The sequence below is a fragment of the Acanthochromis polyacanthus genome, chromosome 19 (genome assembly GCF_021347895.1).
Source record: "Acanthochromis polyacanthus isolate Apoly-LR-REF ecotype Palm Island chromosome 19, KAUST_Apoly_ChrSc, whole genome shotgun sequence".
Classification (NCBI taxonomy): Eukaryota; Metazoa; Chordata; class Actinopteri; family Pomacentridae; genus Acanthochromis; species Acanthochromis polyacanthus.
In genome coordinates this window covers 6,813,428-6,833,468 of record NC_067131.1, presented here as the reverse complement: position 1 = coordinate 6,833,468, position 20,041 = coordinate 6,813,428, and the positions used below count along the sequence as shown (strand labels likewise).

General features: G+C 39.8%; 1 protein-coding gene across 1 annotated transcript; it reads right to left on the bottom strand.

Moving 5' to 3' along the window:
• Nucleotides 1–1,140: 1,140 nt before the first annotated feature.
• Nucleotides 1,141–18,855, bottom strand: msh2 (mutS homolog 2 (E. coli)). Its single transcript, XM_051939289.1, has 16 exons — nucleotides 18,520–18,855; nucleotides 18,106–18,254; nucleotides 16,878–17,162; nucleotides 16,533–16,679; nucleotides 15,008–15,157; nucleotides 14,597–14,730; nucleotides 13,180–13,379; nucleotides 9,631–9,740; nucleotides 9,406–9,529; nucleotides 7,333–7,483; nucleotides 7,161–7,258; nucleotides 6,119–6,364; nucleotides 5,590–5,794; nucleotides 3,993–4,240; nucleotides 2,845–3,020; nucleotides 1,141–1,412 (listed from the first exon to the last, which is right to left on the bottom strand). The coding sequence occupies exons 1-16, from the start codon at nucleotides 18,725–18,727 to the stop codon at nucleotides 1,236–1,238; spliced, it is 2,808 nt and encodes a 935-aa protein (XP_051795249.1). The 5' UTR covers nucleotides 18,728–18,855; the 3' UTR covers nucleotides 1,141–1,235.
• Between the last annotated feature and the right edge of the window lie 1,186 nt (nucleotides 18,856–20,041).

The window sequence follows — 20,041 nt, the reverse complement described above, 5'->3', positions numbered from 1 at the left end:
AAAACTGCTCTATAGTGTTTTTCACAGCCTACTTTACATTATTTCATCATATGGTGTGTTTTTACGACATATTGGAAAAATCGCATTGTTTGTTTCAACATACTATACTATGGGGGGTTTTTTTGGACAAAATTCATGATGATTTTTTTTTTCAAAGAAACCTGCTCTATAGTGTTTTTCACAGCCTACTTTACATTATTTCATCATATGGCATGTTTTTAACGACGTGAAAAAAAAATGAAAATTTTGTTTCGACATACTACTATGGCGTTTTTTTTGGACAAAATTCATGATAATTTTTTTTCAAAGAAAACTGCTCTATAGTGTTTTTCACAGCCTACTTTACATTATTTCATCATATGGCATGTTTTTACGACATATTGGAAAAATCGCATTGTTTGTTTCAACATACTATACTATGGGGGGTTTTTTTGGACAAAATTCATGATGATTTTTTTTTCAAAGAAACCTGCTCTATAGTGTTTTTCACAGCCTACTTTACATTATTTCATCATATGGCATGTTTTTACGACGTGAAAAAAAATGAAAATTTTGTTTCGATATACTACTATGGCGTTTTTTTTGGACAAAATTCATGATAATTTTTTTTCCAAAGAAAACTGCTCTATAGTGTTTTTCACAGCCTACTTTACATTATTTCATCATATGGCATGTTTTTACGACATGTTGAAAAAATGGAATTTTTTTCGACAGTATATACTATGGCGGTTTTCTTTGGACAAAATTCATGATGATTTTTTTTCAAAGAAAACTGCTCTATAGTGTTTTTCATGGCTTACTTTACATTATTTCATCATATGGCATGTTTTTACGACGTGAAAAAAATGAAAATTTTGTTTCGACATACTATACTATGGCGTTTTTTTGGACAAAATTCGTGATTTTTTTTTCAAAGAAAACTGCTCTATAGTGTTTTTCATGGCCAACTTTACATTATTTCATCATATGGCATGTTTTTACGACATGTTAAAAAAATGAAAATTATGTTTTTTCTAAACCACGGGCAATCTAGTGAGACACAGGAAGTTCTATGAAGAATTAGCTTTTATATGTAAACACTGTATAGAAGAATAGCCATTATTCCACAGGACGCTCCCAAAAAAACACATTTACAACACATTCAAAAAAAACTCTTTATTGAAAAACTATACAGTGTAAGCGCTCTAGTGTGGTTCCCTACAGTATATGAACTTAAGCAGCTTTAAAATAAAAACTCAAGCAGTTTTTACAGGAACACAGCGTGGAAGAATCTCGCTGATGTATGCGTTATTTTTGGCGATCAGCTCCTGTTTCATTTTCCTGAGCTCCACCTTCACCTCGTCGTCGGTCATGGTGGCAGCAGGAAGTGACTTCACCTTCTGCAGGAAGTCCTGGATCAGGTTTTCTCCCACCTGAAAGAGAGGCAGTAGATCAGTCTCACAATAAGCTCGAAAACTCTCTTTGGAAGCACTTAAACAGCAATGAAAAGCTGCATTTAGAAGTTAGTTTTACAGATAATGAACAACACATTGAGCAGCTGTGAAAAAAGTATAACCAACGAAGTAGATATGGACATTCTTCTTGATAAAAACTGCCCCCTACGTCAACCACGATACAGCTGGGCCACGGACTTCCTCAAGATGAGATGCAAAAAGCTCATTTCTTTCTAAATTGTATTCATTTTTAACCCAGCAGACACACACTCATCCCTTGTGGATATTTGTCAGACTCATTCTAGAGCCACAAAAGTCTGCATTTAACTCTGTTCACATGTGCTCATTAGGCCAGTGAATTTTCTTTGATGTGCACAATTAGTGGAGATCCCCTTTGAGCTTATTAACTGGTATTTCGGTCACTCAAGCTGTGAACTGACGCTCATCTTGTAAGCTGCTACATTCAATGTGTTCGCAAATGTTTCAATTACACAAGCTTTTCACACTGCTTTAAACAAAGTCTGCATATGAATGTGCAGAATCTGTACTCCGGGGCAGGACTCCAGACTAATGTTTTTGTTTTTAGTGCTGGTGGGACAGTCACAATGGGGGAGCTAACCGGCAGCCTCAAAGCATTTCCTGTTAAGGTTTAACCACGAGACGGTAGTTGACAGGTTCTGGATTGCTCTTATCTTAACATTGGCTCTTTTTATCAGCTTCCAGAAGAAACAGAACACTCCTAAATTGTTCCGTTTGTTTGACAGCCAGTTCCTACATTTGCAGGACTATTTTTGTTTATCTTTTTGAGTGGAAACAGCTGAATGTTCGGTCTGGAAACAGGGTTGATGCGAGTGGCGAAACTTAAACCGATAAAACTTGCCTAAAGCTGGAGATATTATTTATAGCTAAGGGGAATCCATAATTTTATTGTGGGGGATCAGAGTCAATTGCTGTTGGTTTTTCCATTGAAACAAACCTAAAATTGCACCATCATTTCCTTAATCAGCAACACAACTGCTTAAATATTGTAAAAAATATTCCCATAAAAGATGTGTTGGATGAAAACAGAATGCATATGTTGTCATGGTCAGCTGGCTCAACTTAAACTTAAAAACACAATCATTATCAGGCAAGTTCTGGAGTTGTAAAAAGCACCAATTTTTCTGCTATTTACTGATGTTTACTTAGGATGGACATCGGCGATAAGGACATCTTGTAGAGCGTAACAGAAACGCATGCATCACGTCTGTGCATTCAGATTAGACTGAAATATGACTCAGAACATTTGTTACTACAAATTAAACCTATATGCACTTCTCTACCGTTTCTAATTTCTTTCTGCCACTGTGAAGACAGGATATGACAGCTCCCTGTATCTGCATCTTAACAACGGTGGAAAACTGAGCCTTACTTGTTTGTCTGTCCTGCGTCTTTTGGCCTCGGGCTCTTCCTCCTGCTCCGGTTTCTCCCCCGCAGGTTCCTGGAACTCCTCCAGCTCCTCGGCCTTCTCCTTCGCCACGGCCAGCACCGACGGCGGGAAGCAAGCCAACTCGGCAACATGGATTCCAAAACTCTGGTCACACACACCTGAAGACACAGCGAAGGTCAGCTGAATCGCATAATAAAGATTGTTGTAACATTCAGTTGTAAGAATACTAAAGAGTGACTGCACACCATGAGCAAAAAATTGGTTTATTCCTAAAATTTTGACTAATCTCCTGTCAAGGTGAGCAGAGTGATTATTCTAGTTTTGTTTAAATAACTTGTTGATAAATGACCACAAAGACAAATACATACAGAACCTTTATGCTCCATTTACCAAAAAAGTTCATCTTAAAGCAATAATTCAACATTTAAGGAAATACACCTACAAATGAACGCATTACATTCTACTTATGAGGGTTACCAGGCAACAAATTGTTTAACCTACACAAAGTATAGCTATAACATTTTGTCAAAACACGTTATGTGTTGATTCGTGAGTTTTAAAGTTGCTGTAGGTGGATCTTGTTAGCTTTCGACAGAGCCAGGCTAGCTGTTTGCCTGTTGTCAGTATTTTCTGCTGACCTACAATAGCCATCAGGAGGCTGCAGCTTCATATTTTGAAGGCAGACATGAAATTGCCATTAGGTTTTCATTTAACTGTCAACAAGGAAGCAAATGAGCTCACGAAGTTGCCTTTTTTCTGTTTCATCTTTTTATTTTTACCCTTGTTTTATCTGAAAGTCAGGCAGAATAAACAATATAAATACGGAAATAAAATTATTTTACATTTTTCAGATTAAATGATCGATTTTAAAAGCAACAAATTCATTACTCATGAAGAAACAACTATTAGTTCAACCTCAAAACCGACACAACCTGAAACCCCTTCCGCTCCTCCATGCTGTGCTTTACGTTTGCCACAGAGCAAGTAGAAAAACTCCAGAGCGCAAACTAAGTAAATCAAATCATATAAAAATAGTTTGTAATGACATTTGTTGAAATCGACCGGATAGAAAATTAATCTCGGATGTAAAAAACTGCATTAACTCTGTGCGACTGAAGCGGTGTGCTGACCTGCTTTGACTCTGTACAGCATCGTGAGCGTGTCGTGGGACGTCAGCGCCGTGACGTGCAGGTTGTGGACGGTGGTCTGCTGTGCTGCCAGCGCCGTCAGCTCGTGGAAGTGAGTGGCAAAGAGGCAGAAGCAGCCGATTTTGGAGGCGATGTGTTCGCTGATGGCCCAGGCCAGACCGAAGCCGTCGTACGTGGACGTGCCTCTGCCGAGCTCGTCGATGATGATGAGGGAATTCTCTGTGGCCGAGCTGGACGGATGAAAAAGACAAAGCAAGAATTTATTAATCCAGAAGCAAATTCCTGTGAGGTATTGCTCTGAACAGAATGAATGCAATGCCTGATAGAAAAGCAACAGGATGCAAAAACAATATACTGTTCCAAAGTTTGGAGTCACTTAGAAATGTCTATTTTTGAAAGCAAAGCGTTTTCTTTCAATAAAGATAACATTAAATGAATCTGAAGTACAGTGTAAACATTGTTAATGTGGTAAATGACTATTCAAGCTGCAAAGGGCTGATTTTTAATGGAATATCTCCATAGGGGTACAGAGGAACATTTCCAGCAACCATCACTCCTGTGTTCTAATGCTACATTGTGTTAGCTAATGGTGTTGAAAGGCTCATTGATGATTAGAAAACCCTTGTGCAGTTATGTTAGCACATGGATAAAAGTGTGAGTATTCATGGAAAACATGAAATTGTCTGGGTGACTTCAAACTTTTAACGGCAGTGTAGGTAAAAATAAAAATGAATTCAAAACAAGTGTTCACATATCCTATATTCTTCACATTTAAGTGACATATTTCAAGCCTTTTTTATTTTAATTTTGATGATTAGGGCTTGTAGTATCTCAAATTGCTGGAACATTTCCCAACATCTACAAAAAAAAGGATTTACAATCCAGAAATGCCCAACTGCTGAAAACTCCAGTAATTTATACACTCAATGCTTGGCTGGGGCTCCATCACCACAAACTCAGATCAGCCTGAAGCACTGCTGAGGTGTTACTGAAGCCAAAGTTGATTTGACAGCAGCCTTCAGCTCATCTGGCTTTTTGGGTTGGGCGTTTCTCATCTTCCTCTTGACAATATCACTTATAAAGCTCGGTGAGGTTCAGATCAGATGTTCAATCAAGCACAGCAATACCATAGTCGGAGAACTATTTGATGATAGTTTTGTCAAAATGGGCATTTACCAAGTCCTGCCGGAGAAGGAAATCAGTTTCTTTATAAAGCTTGTCAACAGATGGAAGCGTGAAGTGTTCTAAAACCTCTTGGAAGACGACGGTGTTGACTTTGGACTTGATAAAACAGAGTGGACAGACACCAGCAGAGACGCATAGGATTTATAAAAAAGGGTTTAAAATTTTTTAAATGCTTAAAACATTGTAGATTATAATAAATCTTCCCTTTTTGAAACAACTGATGGAGAATATTAATATATACAAGTTTTTCCACAATGTTCTATTTGTTTGCGATGCACTACTAAACCTGACGGTGATGTAATACTGCAGATGATTATGAAATACTCCACAATAAAAGCCTGTGTATCAGCTATGTTTAGTGATGCTGTAAAACAAAGCTGCGTGTCGTTCTTACCGCAGAATGGCGGCCGTCTCCAGCATCTCGGACATAAATGTGGACACTCCCTTCACCTGGCTGTCTCCTGCTCCCACGCGGGCCAGGATGCTGTCAATCATGCTAAGCTCCGCCTTCTCACACGGCACGAAGCAGCCGATCTGGGCCATCAGAGCGATCACGCCCACCTGCCGGATGAACGTCGACTTGCCGCCCATGTTCGGTCCTGCAGGGAAGCAGAGGGATCAACTAGAAATGTATGAGGGAGGTAAAGCTCACAGCAGCAACATGGAGCTTATTTACAGTGCTGGACGTCATTTTTAATATTTCATGTGGCCTTGTGTCAACGCTTTTTGACGCCAATTAGCACCAGAAAAGGGAAAGAATTAAACTCAAAACTATACATCTCTTTTCCATATTCTTATTCCTAACTCTTCTCAACAACTGTGAATTTTCATTTAGAAGAAAACGGGTGACTCTGTCAAAGGCTTTGATGTTTTTATAGAAAACTGAGGACATTTCACGTTGGAAGTGCGTCGTCTTTTTTCACCTGTTATGATGTAGAAGTTCTTCTCGCCCTGGACGAAGGTGATGTCGTTGGGGATGAAAGCGGTGTCTGCGTCCGTCTCCATGCAGGGATGTCTGGCCTGCAGCAGCTCCATGCGCCTGCAGCCGTCGGCCAAGAGGTGAGGCCGGACGAACGGCACCGGAGCAGAGACGGACGCCACGGCGAAACTGGCCACGGCGTCCAGCTGAGCGATGACATCACTCAGCGTCTGGAGGGGATCCACGTAACCTGGCGGTGGAAAGAGTTCCTAACCTTAACCCTCCTGTTGTCCTCATTTACGGGCGCCAAAAAATATTGCTTCTTTGTCTGAAAATAATCCAAAAATTCTGCAAAAAAAATCCCCCAAATTGTTTGAAAATTTGCTAAACCTTCATTAAGAAAATTCCAATGATTCCTTAAAGGTTTCCCTTGAAAATTACATTTTTAAAAGATTCTCCAAATTTGGCAAGAAAATTCTTGTAAATATTTTCCAAAAATTAGTAAAAATCTTCCCAAAAAATCCTAAAAATATCTAAAGTGATTCCACATAAATCAGTAAAACTTCTAATATTTTCTTTAAGAACATTCACAAAAAAAAAAAAAAAAATCAACCAAAATCCAGTGAAAGTCGCTGGATTTTGGTTGATTTTTTGTGAATGTTCTTAAAAAATATTTTTAATATTTCTTTTTTTTTCCACCAAAAAATGTCCAAAGATTTCCGAAAAATGTTGAAAATGTGGACATCAGAAGTTTCACTGTGAAAATGTATTTTTTTTCCACATTTTCAAACTCTAAACCAGGTCAATTTGACCTGCAGGACGACACGAGGATTAAAAATGATCTATCACACACGAGGCTGCAGCAAAACGATTTGTAGCAGAACGCCATCAGCAGATATGAGTTTACTGACCTTTGTAGAAGAATGTGAATAAAGGTCACACGCAGGAAATTGGGAGTAATTTACGTGATTTCACAGACATGGTTTCATCTTTTGGTCGAATCTAAATGCCATGCTGATGGGACGACACGTGATGACGGTCCTCACCTGAGGCGATGTTGATGATCTCTTTGACGATGGCGTTCTGGGCCTCCTCGTACTCCTCCCGGTTCTTGGTGTACTCCTCGTTCAGGGAGCTCAGCTTACTGCACACACGTTCAAACTCACACTCAGCGGCGATCAGAGGAGCAGCTTAAATCTGACAGGGGCATCAGCTGACCTGTTAGTGAAACGCACTCCGTTCTTCTGGACATCCAGCATGGTGAACTTCTTGTTGTTCCTCAGACTCTTCTCCTCCTTACAGGTGACTCTCAGGTAAAAACCCAGCATGGCGTTGGACTCCAGCTTTATCGTCTTACCGGCATCCAAACCTGAAACGCAGAAGTTACTGCGATGATGCTGCGATTATCTGTTTTTTACGCGAGGCGACTTTGTGCAACGTTTGTGAAAGGCTGGAGTCTGGAGGCTAAGCTCAAACAGGGCAGGGTGATATGGCTGAAAACTGTAGAAAGATGTTAAATAAAAGTGTATTTTCAGTCAACATTAAGAATTACTGACGATTTTAAGGACATATAGTGACATTTATGATAATACAAATACCAAACACACAAAATGCATACTATAAACTAATGACTTCACTTTGATAAACATTAAATAGACCCTCCAGAAAAACGCGATTATGCGATCGCATGAATTCCCGCATTAAACACCAAAATGCCGCTGTATGCGGGGTCAATTATTTCCCAAAAGGCCGCATAATCCCCGCAAAACAGCGCATAATTCCCGCAAGAATCTCACAGTTCCACGAAAAAAAAAGAGAAATATGCAGGTCCCGCTTGATTTCACAATTCCTGCATAAAATGAGAAAACTATAACCGATATAAATGGAGTTGTGAGTTTTTATGTGACGCCCGGCCTGACGTCATCAGTTCGCGTATTCACACACACACTGGAAGCACGAGCTGATGCGGAGCGCGGCGCTCAGAGACGAAAAACAAGAATGGCGAATGCTCAAAGATCACATTTACCTACGAATATTTCAGCCAGAGACCGGGCAAAACAGTACCCAGATTTACTGCACGAAAGTGGGGGGGAACTTTTTTACACCCTGTGCAACGTCGTTCTGGAGCACCGAATAAAATCCACCGTGTTGCAGCACTTCAGAAGAGAGGAAAAACGGAAGGGAAAAGGGTAGCCGAGTAACAGGATGTAGGAGAAGAATCACCTTTTTTTCCCAGTTCTTACATATTTCACATCTTTTTGCACATTTCACAACTATTCGCATACTTTGCAACTTTCCGCAATTTCCCCGCATAAAATGGCATAAAACCCCCGCATATTTATTCGCATAATCAAGGATTTTAGCCCGCGTTTTTCTGGAGGGTCTAATTAAATGAAAAAACAGACGGCCACAGACTAGCATGCCTCGGGATACCTGCATGAAAAAAGCAGGTAGAACGATGGAGGGCCAAGCAGCTTCGTTATCAAGATATGACGGACTGTTTATGAGCACAGGTTGTTTCTGTTGTGTTCCTGTCATGTGCTTTCATGGTGGTTTACATCTAACGCAATTAGGTAAAACTACACCCCCTGTCAAAAGTTTTAGGACACTTTCTCATTCAAATAAAGTAGAATCTGTCCTACAACTTTTGACAGGGGGTGTATCTACCAAATTTGGTACACATATGCAGCACATCAGGCTGAACAAAAAAGTCAGTGACAGCCACATTCCAAACCCAACAGGAAGTGAGCTGTTTTGCGTTGAATGTCAGATTTTGCCCATTTTTCATTTTTTTTCTAGAGCGAACTCCTCCCAGGGGGAAACTTTACATGTATGATCACAGTCCTGCCCTGATCACATCCATATGATGAAATACAGTTGTAGGACAGGTTCTACTTTATTTGAATGAGACAGTGTCCTAAAACTTTTGACAGGGGGTGTATCTAGCATCCTGATAGAGTCTGTTGTTGGTACATACCGCTATCGTTTCATCACCAAGGCCTAAGATGAAACTTTTATACTGTTTTGGTCAGCCTGACATTTAATAAAGAACTGCAGAGGGTCAGAGGTACATTTCGAAAATTACAGAACTGTATTTCAGCACATGATGACTGCAGGATGTAATCGATTTACTGCAGCAACACACACTGAAAAATGTTCAGAAATCACCTGATACATCAGCAGTCACTGCCTTGAAATCAGCCATCAAATTTCTTTACGAACTACGGATGTTTGTATTATCGAACAAACAGATGATCTTGTGGCCTTTTTGTGTGCGTGTGTTAAAATCACCTAGTTCTCTGGCTGCACTGTTCAGCGCCGCCTGCATGCTCTTCTCCAGTTCATCCATCTTCTCTCTCAGCTCGCTCAGCACCGGATCAAACGACGCCTTCACCAGGAACTCATGGTGGTCGATCTACATGTAAGAGCATAAATATAACCCATGTAGAACTGATAACACAAAAGACAAAACGTGATTCTTACATTTTACACATGCATACAAACGCAGAATAAAACCTGGTTCATGTCCAGTGTGGTTTCAATCATCTCCTGGTACTTGGTGAAGTCGCTCTGCAGGTCAGTGAGAGGGGAGAGGAACACTGCATGCAGCAAAACCTGGTAGCTTCCTACAAAGAAAAAAAAGACAGTGTCAAAGATCCAGGCTGGTGGTGGGATTTCCACACATCAGGGCCCCTGAAGGGAAGCGAAAACAGACTGACAGCACTTGTATCTAAAGAGCTAAAGTTCATCGTGTTCGAGTTCCAACTTCCTGACACTTCAGTAAATATCAAAATAATAAAACATTAAGAGATTTACAAGATTACAGGGACATATTCTTAATATTAAGTCTCTAAAACCCAAATATAAAAAAGAGCAAAAATAGCATATTTATATATAAATTATAAAAAAATAAAATAGATAGAACCTGTAAAACCCTAATATCAAAAAAATAGTAAAAATACATATTTATTTAGATATAAAAAAATTAAAAATATTTTAAAAATGTCACATATATAATCTGTAAAAAATTGCAAAAATAACATTTATTTATTTAGATATAAATAATAATAAAAAGCAATAACAAAAAAAATGTAAACATACATGTATAATCTGTAAAACCCAAAAATAGAAAAAATAGTAAAAATAATACATATTTATTTAGATATAAAAAAATTTAAAAATATCTTTAAAATGTCACATATGCACACACGTGGACAAAATTGTTGGTACCCCTCAGTTAAAGAAGGAAAAACCCACAATTCTCACTGAAATCACTTGAAACTCACAAAAGTAACAATAAATAAAAATTTATTGAAAATTAAATCATCAAAAACAGCCATTACTTTTGAATTGTTGATTAACATAATTATTTAAAAAAACAAACTAATGAAACAGGCCTGGACAAAAATGATGGTACCTCTATAAAAGATTGAAAACTATTTGACCAGAGTGACATGATTAACTCAGGTGTGTCATTTAATTGACATCACAGGTGTTTCCAAACTCATAATCAGTCAGTCTGCCTATTTAAAGGGAGACAAGTAGTCACCCTGCTGTTTGGTGAAAAGGTGTGTACCACACTGAACATGGACAACAGAAAGCGAAGGAGAGAATTGTCCCAGGACATCCGAAAAAAAATGATAGACAAACATCTTAAAGGTAAAGGCTATAAGACCATCTCTAAACAGCTTGAAGTTCCTGTGACAACAGTGGCTCATATTATTCAGAAGTTCAAGACCCACGGGACAGTAGCCAACCTCCCTGGACGTGGCCGCAAGAGGAAAATTGATGACAAATTGAAGAGACGGATCGTTGGAATTGTATCCAAAGAGCCCAGAGCAACCTCCAAAGAAATTAAAGGTGAACTCCAAGGCCAAGGTACATCAGTGTCAGATCGCACCATTCGTCGTTGTTTGAGCCAAAGTGGACTTCATGGGAGACGACCAAGGAGGACACCACTGCTGAAAAAAACTCATAAAAAAGCCAGACTGGAATTTGCAAAAATGCATGTTGACAAGCCACAAAGCTTCTGGGAGAATGTCCTTTGGACAGATGAGACCAAACTGGAGCTTTTTGGTAAGGCACATCAACTCTATGTTCATAGACTCAAAAACCAAGCATACGAAGAAAAGAACACTGTCCCTACGGTGAAACGTGGAGGAGGCTCAGTAATGTTTTGGGGCTGCTTTGCTGCATCTGGCACAGGGTGTCTTGAAAGTGTGCAAGGTACGATGAAATCTGAAGACTATCAAGGCATTCTGGAGAGAAATGTGCTGCCTAGTGTCAGAAAGCTTGGTCTCAGTCGCAGGTCATGGGTCTTCCAACAGGACAACGATCCAAAACACACAGCCAAAAACACCCAAGAATGGCTGAGAGAAAAGCGTTGGACTATTCTAAAGTGGCCTTCTATGAGCCCAGATCTGAATCCCATTGAACATATGTGGAAGGAGCTGAAACATGCCATTTGGAGAAGACACCCATCAAACCTGAGACAACTGGAGCTGTTTGCTCATGAGGAGTGGGCCAAAATACCTGTTGACAGCTGCAGAACGCTCATTGACAAATACAGAAATCGTTTAATTGCAGTGATTGCCTCAAAAGGTTGTGCAACAAAATATTAAGTTATGGGTACCATCATTTTTGTCCAGCCCTATTTCATTAGTTTGTTTTTTTAAATAATTATGTTAATCAACAATTCAAAAGTGATGGCTGATTTTGATTATTTAATTTTCAATAAATTTTTATTTATTGTTACTTTTGTGAGTTTCAAGTGATTTCAGTGAGAATTGTGGGTTTTTCCTTCTTTAACTGAGGGGTACCAACAATTTTGTCCACGTGTGTATTACATAAAAAAATTGCAAAAATAACATTTATTTTTTTTAGATATAAATAATAAAAGGCAATAACAAAAAAATGTAAACATACATGTATAATCTGTAAAACCCAAAAATAGAAAAAAATAGTAAAAATAATACATATTTATTTAGACATAAAAAAATTTAAAAATATCTTTAAAATGTCACATATATATTACATAAAAAAATTGCAAAAATAACATTTATTTTTTTTTAGATATAAATAATAAAAAGCAATAACAAAAAAATGTAAACATACATGTATAATCTGTAAAACCCAAATATAGGGGGGAAAAAAAGCAAAAATAATAGACGTTTATTTAGATATAAATGATCAAAACTAACCTTTTTTTAATCTCAATATTTAAAAAAATAATAACAATAAAAAACAAAACTGTTGTATTGTTGCAACAGTGGGTTTTACAGGGTTAAGCATCTTTGGATTAAAGAAATTAATTGTGCTGCTAAGTGCTAATTGTGCTTGCACCTCTGAACCACTTCAGCACTTTCTCTTTATTATTTTTTGTTAATGCAATATTTTATTTTATTCGTATCTTGTCATAGTCCACTTGTAATTTTTTTAAATAATTGTATTTATCCTATTTAAACTACCACATGGTATTGTTGAACGGTTATTGCTACAGTCATGTGTCCAAACTGCCTTAAATTACCCGTTGTGCTTCTGAATTGAACTGAAAAGTTATAAAATCTGCAGCAGCGTTACAAGAGAAAAACTCCTAAAAGATGCAATATTCCTGCAGAACAGAATTTAGCAACAAGACTGCAACTAACTATTACTTTCCAGTGTCAGTGAAGATGTTTTTTTTGTAGGCTAATCCTTTAATTGTTTGATCTATAAAATGAGAAAATGTCGATCATCATTTCCTCAATGTCCTTAATTGCCCACAATCCAAATACATTAAGCTAACTGTTATAGCGGGGTAAAAAAAGAAAATATTTATAATTTTATAAGCTGAAATGAGACAACTTTTACCTTATTCTGAAAAATAACTCACACTGATTAATCAGTTATCAAAATAGTTGGTGAATAATTGGTAATTGTTGGTAACTAATTAATCATTGCAGCTTTATCCAGCGCCTTGTAAAGTCAGTGATGTTCTGAAAGCCATAAACCACCATATAAGTGTTCCTAATAAAGTGGCACTTCAATACACAGATCACGTTGGATGAGCTACGGGTTTGCGTGTACCTGAGTATCTCTCCAGAGCCGCGATGAGGGCTGGGATCTGGCTAACGGCCTGGTAGACGCGGTAACAGTCCTGCAGCGTGGCACTGTGACGGTGAAACTTCTTGGCCAGACGGTGAAGATCAGGAAACCGCCGCAGCAAATCCTCCTGACACGTTTGCCTCAGCTCAGAGTCGCACACAAAACTCTCCACCAGATCCAGCCTGTTCACACGCAGACAAACGAGAGCATCCTCAAACTCCAATGAGCAGAATAAAGGACTGTGGCAGATTTTATGGCTATTTATCCAATAGGTATTAGGGCATTTCACTGTGGAGCAAAGAGTTTTTACCTAATACGAATAAATAACACAAAACAAAACCCATGATCGCTGTTGTTTTAAAGAATGCAAAAGTTAGTGTTGTCCTCATCAAGTTTCCTGGCCCTGATCCTTTAATTCCAAGTCAAAGTAACATCTCTTCACTCCTTTATTGGCCTAACATGGCTCTGACATATCGGAATTGCTGTAAAATAATTTAATCTACCCAGTATTTGTCAAATTATGGAAGAAAAATACAGACATAAATGACTAAAATTTAACCACAAGAATCCACCTCCTAAAACTGATGAAACATGATCAGCTTTTTGTTGTTTTTATAAACAATCATTGGCGATTTAAGTGTTTTTTTATTTCGCTTTTTTTGACTGTCTTGGAGGAGTGGGAAGCGAGAATGGAGTGGAAAGGTCCGATATTCCGAAGGAATTACTACGGAAGAGACGTAGAGGGAGATGAGCTGGAGTAAAAAGAAACAGGAGGAAGGGGGAGAGTTTTGACAGAGGCGTATAGACCAGCTCTTCCATCTGTTATTTATGGGAAATGTTTGCTCCAAGACAAACAAGATGGAAGAGTTTGAGACACTCGTCAGGAACCAAAGACTCTACCAGGAAAGCAGCCTCATGTTTTTACACGGAAACATGGCTGAAAGCGTGTTGGAAGAGGAGAGGTGGACTGCTGGTGGAACCCTGCACATCAAAGAACAGATCTGTAGCAGGACATTGAACTGTTCGCAGTTAGACTGAGATCATACTATCTGCCATGGGAGTTCAATCACTGGGATCGTCGCCACTGTTATTTACGTTCCTCCTACTGCACATGCTCAGACTGGAGGGACCAGGTCCACCATCTCCTTCACCCTCCTCCTCCTCCATCAGCTCAGTCCTACCTCCCCTCACTCCTCCTTCTCTGTTGCCGTTACAAATAAAATATATCTTATTTATCTTTAGGCTTATTATACTTTTGTATTTCTTTCCTTGCTTCATGTCTATCTCGCTGCAGTAACACGTGAATCCATCCAGTAACAGTCCAATAAAATTAATCTTCTCTTTTCTTATCTTATTGGAACATTCCGAGCTTACTGTTTATCCTCATTCACTGCATTACCTCTCTTCTATTTTGGTTTTGTCCATGAGTGGCTGTTTGATCCACTGGCTGACCAGACGTTGGCCCTGCGGCGTTCGGCACTTGTTCAGCAGACCGGCCAATGAATGAGCTCCGCTGGTGTCATCAGGTGAACCCTGGAGGAAACGGTTCAGACGTGTTACAATCATGAGCATAGCATATGGTTTCTCTAACTACTGCTAATCCTCTGCAACATAAACAAGCATTTCGGCATTAACTGGATTTTGATTGCTGGAATAAGCAACAATAATATCTACACACTTGAACAAAAGAAGATGAAAGTTTCTGGTCAGAAATCTGCCCGAATGGCAAAGAGTGAGAAAGAGAGCATGTTGTCTTTATGATTTTGGCAAATTTACTTAATGAGGGGGAGACATGGGGACAGTTGCTGACCTGGAAGAGGTTCAGAGCCCTGACGGCAGCGTTGTCCAGCCTCATGTACTGACCCAGGTCCAGAGTGGTCAGACTGAAGGAGTTGAAGTTGGACTCGTCAGAAAGCAGCTCAAGGAAACGAACCACCGCAGCCAAACAGGACATCGCCACCTGAGAATGAAACCACACACAGAAAGTCTGGCTAAATGTCTTAAACGGTGAATTTTTCTACTATATAATTAATGATATATGCAGACAACAGGGGTGTAGAATAGGCCAACTTCTAATTAATTTATATCTCAAGTTGTAGTTCAGAGTATAACCGTGTAGTAACATATATATAAACCAGTACATGACAAGAAATTTCAATGGCCACAAAGACGCTTTTTATTTTGCCATAAAAAATCTGACTTAGAAGACATTTAATAAGCAAACTAAGCTGTGAGCAATTATACACATTTGACGATTTTTATCTGAAATAAAGACAATCGATTGGGCAAATTTCCAACGAGGAAACTCTGATTTTTCTTCTCAAACCACAAATTCCATAAACAAAATTCAGCATTGCAGGTGCCAAGTTTTGAACAAGTGTTAGCTTATCTTTTTACCTTTTTTTGTATTATATATTTACAGCACAGTTTAATGTTTAAATGCCAATTACTAGCTTATAGGTGACAATATTGTGGCTGTAAGCAGATATATTTATTAACTATTACTTTTCTTGTGAACAAGCAGAAGAGGAGATTGCTGTTTAAACAGAAAATGAATGACGCTATAGTGAAACAGTTATAAAAACATTAAGTATGTCTGTATAAGGGAAGTTAGCATTATTGACAAATACTGGAAATGCACACATTTTAAAACGTGATTACATCTGCTTAAAATTTTATGGATTTCCTGTATTTGCTGTTAATTGACTTGAAACACATGCTTTCTTTTTAAATCTTTGCATCCTTCTTTACAAAAATCTATCCTTGTTAGCTTTATTATAGCATAAAAAATCATTATAACAATTTCCTCTTATGAGAAAACCTACTCAAACCAACCAACGCTGATTATCTCCTAAAAACAGAATATGTCGAGATCTAGGAGATATTCGGCGTTGACAGTCGGTTCCAGTAGCAAAGCAGGTGTAAAAACCTGAGCAATCCCAAATTCTTACTGCCTGACAACTGACTCAAAGTATCTTATCACAACTGTACAAATAAGGAGAGGATTTATAGTATTTACAGCTAGTATTTTGGCCCCAGATATGACAGGGAACCTTCAGCGGTCTGGAGGTGGAGCAGCCTTGATGGTATGCAAAGGGAGCATATTTGTCAAGGGTGGTCCTAATCTTTTGGTCCCTCAGCGTAAATGGTAAATAAAAAATCTTAAACTGTTACTAAAATACAGACACGGAAAAATCAGGTCGTCCTGTCCAGCAGCCGTGGAATAAACTACGTTTTTCAGAAAAACAAAGTCAGCCTCCTGCTTTGTTTCAGTAATAAACAGCATAATAATAATAACAAGTGTGAATAATTACGATGTTGCTTCCTTTGTTCACCTGTTTGTCCAGCTCCGGCAGGGTGTTGCTCGCCACAGTCTCTCCTTTCTTGGCTCTCAGCAGCCTGTTGAGATCTTGGACCATGTCCTTGCTGCTGAACTCTGCTCTCTTTCTGTCAGAGATCAACATGCCGCCACGCTGCACCACCTAAACAAACACATAATGATCATCTCTTCACACCATACCCCTGCTTTTGCTCTCAGTGGGCGTTGAGACTACAAAACAGCCCCAATACATAGACAAACATGCAGGCCAAAACCAACCACATAGGTGATGATAGTGTTTGTTTTGATTTGACATACAGGTGACACACTTCACAGGTGATGTGCTGCTATCACCACATACCTCCCGTAGTTTGCTCCCATCAGTGTTGCCGTCACCCTGAGCTAAGAGACACTCTTTGGGGCTGATCTGGACGAGCAGGGACTCCAGGTTGGAGAAGATCTCGTTGTCTGGAAACTCGCAGACTCCCATCTTTCTCTGGGCTGCGTCCACGTAACCGACCCCGACCACACGCTGTCCGTCAGCTCCTGCAGCGAAACGCACGGCTACGACTCCTGCGCATCCCTCAGCTCCAGATGCACCGCCAAACAGGATCTCCTCAAACTGAGTCAAGTTTCCAGGAGAAGCCTGTGTTTAGAAGAGACAGAGGAGGGAAATGACAGGAGATTGTTGTATTTAATTTGTGTTACGCTATTTATGTCTGATTGTAACATCCTGGGAGCATGCAAGACTTGAATTAATATGTTCCATTATACTACACTGTGATACTTCAATCATGTCATGCATCCTTGAGTATTATTAGTAAAGACAGTATCTGGTAGAAAAAAGCACAATGAAAATGGCACAACAACTTGATAGCATGGCCTATCTACATCTAAAAGGTTGAAGCCTTTTTAAACCCACAGAAATCCCTCCCCAGTAGCCAACACGAAACCTACAGGCATCTCCAACACTGAGACAGGATTGATCCCATGAAAAATCAGAGCCACAATTTACCAGCCTCAGTTAAATCACTTGCTACACAGCTGATTCCTGAGCTTCTTCATACCTGAATATTGTTTTATTGGATAATATCTGATCCATTTCTGAAGTTATGATATGTTTGGCAAGTTTTTCTGTGAGGGAGTTTTTTTTCCCCTCCGCTGAATATTAGCAGCAGTGACATCTGAGTGTGTACGGATGTGTTAAAGAACGTAACCACTCGCATCATTAAAGTATCAAAATGCACAAAATGGCAACAAGTAGACCGATAACAACAAAAACACATCATTGTACCATTAGTTTGATAAATCATCATCACTCACAGACAGAATTTTCAATGTTGGAAGTATGGCTGTTTTCTCCACTTTTAAATACACTGCAGCATCTTCTTCTTGTCCTAATAACCAGAATGTATCTGCCTGCACACCGAATCATCTGTAGCATTAACTGTAAAAAGGGAAACTACGGTATATATGGAGCATTTCCATTTTCTCCCTCTAACATAGTGTCAGACTAGCCCATATATGAAAACAGAATAGTATTCCTGAAGTTCAGTTATGGTTTGTGCTTTCTGCCCCAGTGACTGTACCTTGTACTCGATCTTCCAGTCGTGCTCCTTGCTGCTCTTGCTGTGGTTCTTGTACACTTCCACTCTGTACTGCCTCATCAGCAGCAAATCTTTCACAAAGGCCTCAAAGTTGAGCTTGCTCAGGATCACACTCTCCAGCTTGCGACTTCCTGTTGTCCAATATACTTACATTAATATCAGACTGACACCAGCGCGTCATTAAATTCGGGTGTTTTGCATACATTTTGCATGAACTTGTGCACCCGGGTTTCCTGAAAAGCGCCCTATGGACGTACAGCAGCTAATGTTTGCATTTGCAGCTAGCTTAGCCTGAGCTACATGGGATGCAACACAATTAGCTTGCTAAACTGTAAATGCAGCTTGCTACCAGTCTGCATGCTTCAGCTAAGCTAGCTAGGCTACAAGCTAAGTTACCTGAGCCCAAGTATTTGATGACGCCATTCGTCTTGAAAACCTCCTTCGCCGCGAATACGGCGTCTTTCCCGTGGACGGTGTAGTAGTCGCTCCGGTCAAATATCCTGAACGTGGTGTCAGGTTTCTCCGGCATGGAGAAAATGAAGTTTAGGAAGCCATGCTCGGCTGCACTGTCCATGGACAGATTCTGTTTCGGCTGCACCGCCATGCTGGAATCTCCCGCCACCGTCGCGACTAAACAGGAAGTTACGTTTCATTGTGACGTGTTCCCATGGTAACGGGACCGAGAGGAAGGGTTCGGTGCTTCTTCTTTTAGGACTACTACTGCTGTACCACTACTACATATCTATGGTGAAACCCGTGTCTATACATATCTATGGCTGCGCGTATCGCTTTGAGAAAGTCAAGTGACCGATACAGCTGCTGTTTCGCCCGTCACTGAGGCGCAAACTGTGTTTATAAGGAATCGCGTCTGTCAACGGGATGCGTCCATAGACTGTATTATACAAAGATGCGTCTCTGCCTAAAGAATCACAGATCTTTTGAAGCGCAATTCTACGCTCAACACTCAGTACTCTGCCTCAACTCAAGGGGGCGTACGCAAGCTGGCATGTGCTTTCTCGCTGCAGTTTAAAACTGAACCCAGCTAAAGCCAGTAGGTCTGCACACATCTCTGTACTTTAATTTGTTTACAGTATATATGAATTGCTTAAGGGGCCTGAAGGGCTGCACAGTGAAGTAGTGGTTAGCACTTTCGCCTTGCAGCAAGAAGATCCCCGGTTCAAATCCCGGCCTGGGATCTTTCTGCATGGAGTTTGCATGTTCTCCCTGTGCATGCCTGGGTTTTCTCCGGGCACTCCGGCTTCCTCCCACAGTTCAAAAATATGCTGAGGTTAATTGATGACTCTAAATTGCCCGTAGGTGTGAGTGTGATTGTTTGTCTGTATATGTAGCCCTGCGACAGACTGTCGACCTGTCCTGGGTGTCCCCTGCCTTCGCCCGAGTCAGCTGGGATAGGCTCCAGCACCCCCCCGCGACCCTAATGAGGATAAAGCGGTGTATAGAGAATGGATGGATGGATGAATTGCTTAAAACACAAGATGGGTGCTCTATCAATAGCTATAAAAGAAAGTTCTTTATATGACAAATATGTTGTTGGTTTGTGTGTAATTGAAAGAGGAATGCTGATGGGATATGAAGCATTATCAGTAGTTGCATGCTGTTGGATGAATAGTGAAATAAGATGCTTTTTTAAGTTCTTACAATCGTAAATCTGACTCTTGAGGAGTCAGTACCTCACCAGTCATCGCACGTCACTGGCGTGGAGGCCGGATCAGCCGACCCTTCTCACCCTGGACGCAAACTTTTTGAGCCACTCCATACGGACCAGAACCTCCTGCCACAAAACCAATTTCTTCCCCTCAGCTGTCCGACTTATGAACCATTAAATAACCTCCATTTACCAGTCACTCTGTTCTTTTTGCTTGCACTCATTCTGGTTGCACTGTTCTGTTCTGGGAAA